At 38.2% G+C, this 9,351-nt stretch overlaps 1 protein-coding gene across 3 annotated transcripts; it reads left to right on the forward strand.

Annotated features, from left to right (window-relative positions):
• Positions 1–906: 906 nt before the first annotated feature.
• zbtb22a (zinc finger and BTB domain containing 22a) lies at positions 907–9,178 on the forward strand. 3 transcript variants are annotated; one of them, XM_051137440.1, is made up of 4 exons: positions 909–1,368; positions 1,811–2,018; positions 5,203–5,839; positions 5,953–9,178. In XM_051137440.1, the coding sequence occupies exons 2-4, from the start codon at positions 1,812–1,814 to the stop codon at positions 6,600–6,602; spliced, it is 1,494 nt and encodes a 497-aa protein (XP_050993397.1). In that variant the 5' UTR covers positions 909–1,368; position 1,811; the 3' UTR covers positions 6,603–9,178. The 3 variants fall into 3 exon arrangements, with proteins under 3 accessions (XP_050993398.1, XP_050993397.1, XP_050993399.1); XM_051137441.1 differs by having other exon boundaries at positions 907–2,018; XM_051137442.1 differs by lacking the exons at positions 909–1,368; positions 1,811–2,018 and adding an exon at positions 2,050–2,648 and having other exon boundaries at positions 4,352–5,839.
• The last annotated feature ends 173 nt before the right edge of the window (positions 9,179–9,351 follow it).

Raw genomic sequence — 9,351 nt, forward strand, 5'->3', positions numbered from 1 at the left:
TGAAAAAATTCAGATGTAACCCCCTTTGTAATCACTAACATTTTTCAAAAGTAACTGTAATTTAATTACATATTTTTTTCCAGTAACTGTAACTAATTACAGTTACATTTATTTTGTAATTAAATTACGTAATTCCGTTACATGTAACTAGTTACTTCCCAACACTGGACCTAAGTAATACAGCAGTATTTAATAATTATTAAAAATGAATCATGTTAAATAATATAAAAAAATAAATAATACTAATTGTATTATTATTATTATTATTATTATTATTATTAAATAAAAATCATTTTAAAATAATTATATTTCAATCTCTTCTTAATAAAAATTATTTTAGTTTTTCAAGACCTAAATAATACGGCGGTATTTAATGAATAATAATGAATAATGTTAAACAATATAATTAAATATTAATAATTTTATTATTATTATTATTATTAAATTTTAAAAAGTCCAGTAGTATTTAGTAATGAACAGTAATGAATTATTTAAATAATATAATAATTTAATAATAATAATAATAATAATAATTCTATTATGAAATAAAAATCATTTAAAAAATAATATTTCAATATCTTGTTATATTTATTTTTATTATTTTAAAGACCTAAATAATACAGTGGTATTTAATAATTAATAATACTATTATTATATATAATAATTAAATAATTAATAATATTTTAATAAAAATGTTTACAATTATTTTATTTTTTGCAAGGCCGGAATAATACTTTAATAATTAGAAATATTTAATAATATAATAATAATTATATATAATATTCATTTTATTATTATTAATATTATTATATATAACAATTCATAATTTATAATATTTTAATGTCTTGTTAAAATTATTTTTCATACAACATCACAGCGAACAAGAACAAGTGGGGGAAGACAATAAAATATTTGTTTAATAACCTTCTAATAATGCGGGATGTTTGTGAATTCCAGTCAGACAGCAAGCGGCGCACGCGGACCGCAGTTCTGCGCGCGTCAGCTCATTAACATTAATGACGCACGCAGTTCCTGGTTCCAGCGGCGTTTCCTTCTTAATATTCATGAGCGCGACCTTCGTTATAGTAGGATCGGCTCCCAGCGGTAGCGGTGACACTGTCACACCGATGCTGCATTGATGCACCTATTCTATTCTATTCTGTTCTATTCTATTCTGTTCTGTTCTGTTCTATTCTATAATAATCAGACGCGTGTGCCGCACCATTTCGATTTCATTTAGGGAAACACTAGCATTACAACTTTACAAAGTACGTAGACTATAGAGTATATTAGATATGAGGGGCGGGTCTTCAGGAAGGGGGCGTGTCTCTCTTTCGGTTCCGCAGAGCTCCATCACAGTGAACGCAGGTGAGATTAAAAATACATTTATATTTTATTTCGTAAAGCTGATGAGATCAGTGGATCATAATCTACACGGCGGATCGATTAATACACATCCGGTCATTAAATCTAGCGGTTTATGTGCGGATACTGGAGTCGTGCTGGATCGGATCTTTGCCGCATGTTGATGTAAACACACATGATCGTCTCCTGTCATACGTGCGTTCATAAGCGCTCATAAGCTCGTCATGTGTGTTATTATAGCCTGTTTTGATATGCTAGTTTGATCCGGTCGAGCGGATCTGATCTGCGGGCCTGAACCTGAATAGCGGCGGAGGAAGCGCGTTTTGTGCGAATATCTGATGACGGATTGACCGGAGCGGTTCTTCTGTGATTATATACCCGTGATATCAGATCCGCGTTCGGCTCTCGTCTCATCCGCGGTCGCGGGTGTTTTTGTCCCCGGCAGGATGGAGCAGATCGTCGGCCGCCCCAGCGCTCCGCCCGGCCCGGTCCTGCAGGTGTGTTTCCCCAGCGCCCGCGCGTCGGTTCTGGAGAATCTGAACCGGCAGCGCGAGGAGGGTCAGCTGTGTGACCTGTCCATTCAAGTGCAGGGTCAGGTGTTCCGCGCGCACCGGTGTGTGCTGGCCGCCTCGTCTCCGTATTTCCACGACCAGGTGAGTATGGAGCCAATTTCATACTGATTTCGCGCTGCACATACCTAAAGCCTGAGTAAACAAATCCCCTCATTTAGCATTTCAGTTTAAACTATGACGGTTTCATTTTGGCGGTTTGATTTCGACGGTTTGATTTTGAATTTGACTGACAGCTCGCCACTTCATCGCTATACTGAGGCGATTCCGCCCGCCACTAGTGCTGAAAACTACTGTATTTTCATGACAAAAGTTAAAAAAGGCAGATGTATAATAAATGTTTAAGCTTCTGCGACTGGACCACAAAAGCAGTCATAAGGGTCAAGTTTTTTTTTTTTTTTTTTAATGGAGATTTATCATCATAAAGTTCTTAGCATTGCATATTTCTAATCAAAAATTAAGTTTTGATATATTTACAGTAGGAAATTTACAAAATATCTTAATGGAACATGATCTTTACTTAATATAATGATTTTTGGCATAAAAGAAAAAGAAAAAACGATAGTTTTGACCCATACAAAGTATTTTTGGCTATTGCTACAAATATACCTGTGATACTTAAGGCTGGTTTTGTGCTCCAGGGTCACATACTTGTAGATTTTAATTCCAATCCATATCTTTAAAGAGTTTTTTTTTTCTCCTACAAACACCAAGGTTTGTTCATATTGTTCACACTGATTTATACAACATTTTACTCCTGTAAGCATGCTGAAAATGTTTGTTTTCTGTCTGTTGACAGTATTTTCTGATTAATGGAGTGATATAAAAAGAAATCCAGAATTCCCTTTGGAAAAAATCTTCAAACTCTAATATGACAACAAAAGCAAACTAGAATTATGAATCTTTTAGTTCTGTAATTGCATGTAAATTAATGCATATTTAATTACATAATGAATTTGTGACCCTGGACCACAAAAGCAGTCATATGGGTCAATAGTTTTTTTTTTTAAATGGAGATTTATCATCATAAAGTTCTTAGCATTGCATATTTCTAATCAAAAATTAAGTTTTGATATATTTACAGTAGGAAATTTACAAAATATCTGCATGGAACATGATCTTTACTTAATATAATGATTTTTGGCATAAAAGAAAAAACGATAGTTTTGACCCATACAAAGTATTGTTGGCTATTGCTACAAATATATCCGTGATGCTTAAGGCTGGTTTTGTGCTCCAGGGTCACATATTGTACTAATTGAGCAGTATGTACTGTAGGCTACGTGAATGTTGTGAATGAGTTGCAGTGCTAAATGTAAACAGTGTGAATGTGGCACTAGAATGCTACTAGTTAGTATAGTAAGGGTTATTTACAATCTCATCTCGTAAGAACTGTTTAAAAAGTTGGTGATTTAGTTTGAATACATACAATTTGATTCAAGATTCTAAGGAAAATATACATTACCGCGCCTAAATCTAACCGGCGGTGAGGCATAAGCGGTACAAAAACGCACGAGTGAGATCGTACGAATTCGACATTTGACGTAAACAAGTAACGAATTTCACAAAAACATTTTTAAGTTAAATTCTAAGTGCAATTCTGTGAAAATCCCAATACACTCTCAAATATTTCCTTAAGCAAAAAACAGTTTATCTGATTGTTTGGCGGTTCCCGCTGAAGAACTCGATGAAAAACACCACAAATACCGTGTTTTTGCGTTACCTTAATTATTACGATAAAAGCGCACACCGTTTTCGTCGCGGCTGGCTTGACGGGCGTCACCGCGTTATTTTAGCTGTATCAAGATGGAGCGTGTTGTGTTCATTTGCGCGCCATTTTTTCGCGCTCTTAACATGTGCATGCTATTAATGTGTGCTGAATGCTGCCTAAAATTAAATGTGGCCGCAATCTGACTGGTTTTTGTAGAGTTGTTCCTATATTTAAAGTCACACGTAATCACAAACAATCATCGTTTTTGGTGTCACTTCAGAAAAGTTGTGTACTTCCATGTCGCTAGTGTTGTAATGCTTAAAATGTGAAACAACCCAATAAATTCATTAAACATCTTACTATTGGTGATTTAAGACAAGTTGGAGTTTTTACAATATTTACAATAATTATAATAATATTTGCAAGAATTTGAATTCTTTAGCTTTGTCTTTATAACAGTCTCAAGAAAAAAAAAAACATTCTCAAGAAATGTTTTCTTAACTTTATTCTTAAGATGGGACACTAAAGGCAAAACCTTTCTTTTGTGATTTTGCCATATGTCATGTCTTCTTTCAGACTAGTGGGAAGAAAACATTCCAAATACACATTTGTGTTTTTATTTCATTGCACTTTGTCGATTTGCGTTTGTAGATTTTAATTCCAACCCATATCTTTAAAGAGTTTTTATTCTCCTGCAAACACCAAGGTTTGTTCATATTGTTCACATTGATTTATACAACATTTTACTCCTGTAAGCATGCTGAAAATGTGTTTGTTTTCTGTCTGTTGACAGTATTTTCTGATTAATGGAGTGATGTAAAAAGAAATCCAAAATTCCATTTGGAAAAAATTTTCAAACTCTAATATGACAACAAAAGCAAATTAGAATTATGAACCTTTTAGTTCTGTAATTGCATGTAAATTAATGCATATTTAATTACATAATGCATTTGTGACCCTGGACCACAAAACCAGTCTTAAGGCTAAATTTAATGTAAATTAAGCTGAATAAATAAGCTTTCCATTAATGTATGGTTTGGATAGCACAATATATGGTCAAGATACAACTATTTGAAAATGTGCAAAAAAAAAATTAAATACTGAGAAAATCACCTTTAAAGTTGTGCAAATGAAGTTCTTAGCAATGCATATTACTAATCAATAATTAAGTTTTGGCATATTTATGGTAGAAAATTTACAAAATATCTTCATGGAACATGATCTTAACTTAATATCCTAATGATTTTTGGCATAAAAGAAAAATCCATCATTTTGAACCATACAATATATTTTTTGCCTATTGCTACAAATACACCCGTGCTACTTAAGACTGGTTTTGTGGTCCAGGTACATTGTGGTACATCTTAATGTACTGTGATTAATCAACTGGGGAAACTATGGTGCGATCTGCTAGTTGAAATGTTTACTAATGTCTGTTCATCTGCAGTGTTTCATGAATCGGGCCCCCGATTATTTAGCACAGTATGTTTCAGCACACATGACTGTCTTGCATGGACAACGCCGTAGCAGCTCTGAACACTGCGGTTCTGTTGCCAGGTCCTGCTGAAGAACGTCACCACGGTGTCTCTTCCCTCCGTCATGGACCCTCTGGCCTTCGAGAGCGTGTTAAACTCGGCCTACACGGGTCAGCTCAGCATCGTGCGCGACGACATCATCAACTACGTCACGGTGGCCAGCTTCCTCCAGATGTGGCACATCGTAGACAAGTGCACAGACATCCTGAAGAGGTCGCGACCTTTGGTTCAGGTCAGCCCCGGCGGGGCCACGTCCTCCAGTCACCAGTCGCCCAGCAGCTCCGACTGTTGCTTCGCCGACCCGGAGGACGGGGAGCGAGCGGCGGGCGAACAAGCTCTGGAAAAACGACCGCAAAGCGCGCTTCCGCCTCTGGCCACATGGAGGCGTCCGACTCAAAGCAGGTGGAGCAGAAGCAGCCTGACGTTCCCCGTCCGAACAGAGCCCGAATGCGGGCCAAACACGGGAGACGAAGGTTTCCACGCGTTCCACGTGGCGCCTCTGCCGTCCATCGAAACGGACTTCGCGAGGCACCGGATCCGCGCTCGCCTCCGAGGAGCGAAGGAAGACGAGGAGCAGAGGAGAATGGAGGCGGACGAAGGAGTCGGAGAGCCGCTGGATGAGGACAAAGTGAGGGTGAAGTGTGAGGAGCACCAGGCCGGTGAGTGGAGCTTCTTCATCACTGCAGTTTAGCGTCCGTCCACCAGGGGGAACATGTCGTCGGCGCAGAACCGACGTGTTTTTGACTTGTTGTCTGCTCTTGTCTTCTCTCAGGAGGCGTCGAGTCGGACGGACGTCTCAGAGAGAGCGAGAGCGGCGAGACGGAGCAGGACGCCGACGGACTGTGGAACCAATGGACTTTGTCCGACGCCAAGCTGCCCGACGAAGACGAGGACGACGAAGCGGACGTCCCGTTCGAGACCTACGACGAGATCGAGAAGGCCACGGGGCAGATCTCCCAGCGTCCCTTGCCTCCGCCGTCCGACCAGTTGACGCCGGGACCGTCCGAGCTCTCCTGGGTCTCGCAGTCGTCCTCGTCCTCCCCGTGCTCTCCTCTCTCGGCGACGCCCAAAGTCCACTTCTGTCACTGCGGCAAAGCGTACACGCTGAAGAGCATGCGCGACCGCCACGTCAAAATGCAACACCTGAACCTGCGTCCGTTCGCCTGCCCCGTCTGCTCCAAGAGCTTCAAGATGAAGCACCACCTGACCAAACACGTCAAGACGCACGGAGGCCTGCGTCCGTACGAATGCACGCTCTGCGGCAAGAAGATCGTCTGGAGAGACAGTTTCCTCAAGCATCAGGCTCGCTGCCAGCGAACAACAGCGACGTCCGGCTGTCAAAATGAAGACGCGGATGCACCTGGACAAGTGAAGGTGGAACAGGATGATTATTCATTGCAAGAAGAGGCAATACACTCTTAAAAGTAAAAGTTCCAAAAGAGGTTTTTGCATTGAATGCCAAAAGACATTCCTTTTCAATTCCCTTTTCCACTATGACGAACCATTTGTGCAATTGAGAGGTTCCATGGATGTCAAAGGTCCTTTATGGAACCATCAATGCCAATAAAAAGTTTGCACTCTCTTAAAAGTAAGGGTTCCAAAAGAGGGTTCCCAGAAGAACCTTTCAGTGATCAGTTCTTTTAGCATTAAATGCCATTAGTGAAGCATCTTTTCTTAGTGTGAAGACATTTTTGATAAAGAATCGTTTTCTTTATAAGGAACCTTTAATGGTTCCATGGATGTTAAAGGTTCTTCTTGGGACCACTGGTGCCAATAAAACCTTTATTTCTAAGAGTGTAATAGACATTTTTCCAATATAAAGAACCTGTAGTGGTTCAATGGATGATTAAGTTCTTCATGGAACATTTAGGCCCAATAAGAACCTTTATTTTTAAGAGAGGAAATTATTGGAGTTCAGTGTTTACCTAATACACTCCAAAAGAAGGTTTTTGCATTGAATGCCGTTGAAGAACCATTAGAGAACCATCTTTTCTTAGTGTGAAGAACATTCTAATAAAGAGCCTTTTCCATTATAAAGAACCTTTAATGGTGCCATGGATGATGAAGGTTCTTAATGGAGCACCTGGCATCAGTACAGAACCTTTATTTTAAGACTTTATGTTTGAAACAGTGGAGATCAGTGTTAATTTACCTACTAATTCATTGCAGGAGGAGGAAATATACTCTTTAAATGTACAAGTTCCAAAAGAACGTCTTTGCACTGAATTCCATTCAAGAACCATTATTGGTTTCCCAAAGAATGTTTCAGTGAAACCTTTTTGACAACATTTTAATGTCTTGTCCGGTGGAAAGATTCCATGGATGTTAAAGGTTCTTCTTGGGATCAATGCCAATAAAAACCTTTATTTCTAAGAGTGTAATAGACAATTTTCCAATATAAAGAACCTGTAGTGGTTCAATGGATGATTAAGTTCTTCATGGAACATTTGGGCCCAATAAAGAACCTTTATTTTTAAGAGAGAAAATTATTGGCTTTCAGTGTTTATCTAATAATTGATTACAGGACAAACTAATACACTCTTTTCTTAGTGTGAAGAACATTCTAATAAAGAGCCTTTAATGGTTCCATGGATGTTGAAGGTTCTCAATGGAGCCATTGGCGCCAATACAGAACCTTTATTTTAAGACTTTATGTCTGTGGAAACAGTGGAGATCAGTGTTTACCTACTAATTCACTGCAGGAAGAGGAAATACACTCTTTAAATGTACAAGTTCCAAAAGAATGTTTTTGCACTGAATTCCATTCAAGAACCATTATTGGTTTCATTATTGGTTGCCTTGTCCAATGGAAAGATTCCATGGATGTTAAAGGTTCTTCCTGGGACCATCAATGCCAATAAAAACCTTTATTTTTAAGAGTGTAATAGACATTTTTCCAATATAAAGAGCCTGTAGTGGTTCAATGGATGATTAAGTTCTTCATGGAACATTCTGGCTCAATAAACAACCTTTATTTTTAAGAGGAAATTATTGGAGTTCAGTGTTTACCTAATACACTCCAAAAGAAGGTTTTACATTGAATGCCATTGAAGAACCATTGGACAACCATCTTTTCTTAGTGTGAAGAACATTCTAATAAAGAGCTTTTCCATTATAAAGAACTTTTAATGGTTTCATGGATGTTGAAGGTTCTCAATGGAGCCAATGGCGCCAATACAGAACCTTTATTTTAAGACTTTGTTTGTGGAAACAGTGGAGATCAGTGTTTGTTCATCTACTAATTCATTGTGGGAAGAGGAAATGCACTCTTTAAATTCAAGTACAAGTTCCAAAAGAATGTTTTTGCACTGAATTCCATTCAAGAACCATTATTGGTTTCCCAAAGAATGTTTCAGTGAACCATATTTTGACAACATTTTAATGTCTTGTCCGATGGGACAATCAATGCCAATAAAACCTTTATTTCTAAGAGTGTAATAGACCTTTTTCCAATACATGGAACCTGTAGTGGGTTCAATGGATGATTAAGTTTGGACATTTGGGCCCAATAAGAACCTTTATTTTTAAGAGTTTGTTGTGAACAGAGAGGAAATGATTGGAGTTCAGTGTTTATCTAGTAATTGATTACAGGACGAGCAAATACACACTTCCAAAATGAGAGGGTTTTTGCATTGAATTCCATTGAAGAACCATTTTTGGTTCAGCAAAGAACCTTTCAGGGAACTGGAGTGAAGAACACTTGAATCATCTAAATACCTTTTCCATTATTAAAACCTTTAGTGGTTCCACACACTTACATATTAAGGGTTTTAAAACAGGACTCTTCCAGTGATGCCAAGAATCATCATCTCAAAGAACCTTCCAATGGTCCGTTTGTAAAATAACCATTTATTTGAAGAACCTTAGTGCTTCAGTGTATCTTGAAGTTCTTCATGGAACCATCAATGGCAGAACGTTTATTTTTAAGAGTGTAGACGGACGTTGCTGTGAACGGAGATCAGTGTTTGTTAATGTTCCACATATGTAGCAGATCTGAATATATTCTAGAAGCACTGTTTAAAAATTAAAATCGAGTCGTTCGGTGTGTGTTCCAGAGGTGTTTAGCTGTTTAGCGTGTTTATTTGCCCACACGGATGTGAAGAGGCTAGTCAACCCTCCTTAAATCACCCTGGTTTATTGTTTATCAGCGCAGCTGAAGTGTGTGTGTGTT

Source organism: Labeo rohita, chromosome 19, assembly GCF_022985175.1.
Source record: "Labeo rohita strain BAU-BD-2019 chromosome 19, IGBB_LRoh.1.0, whole genome shotgun sequence".
In the NCBI taxonomy this organism is placed as follows: Eukaryota; Metazoa; Chordata; class Actinopteri; order Cypriniformes; family Cyprinidae; genus Labeo; species Labeo rohita.

Excerpts from the sequence above, each read along its gene's own strand:
- zbtb22a (XM_051137441.1), top strand. The coding sequence starts at position 1,812 with ATGGAGCAGATCGTCGGCCGCCCCAGCGCTCCGCCCGGCCCGGTCCTG. Across the intron at positions 2,019-5,202 it reads CTCCGTATTTCCACGACCAG|GTCCTGCTGAAGAACGTCAC; the intron begins GTGAGTATGGAG and ends TTCTGTTGCCAG. Across the intron at positions 5,840-5,952 it reads GTGTGAGGAGCACCAGGCCG|GAGGCGTCGAGTCGGACGGA; the intron begins GTGAGTGGAGCT and ends GTCTTCTCTCAG.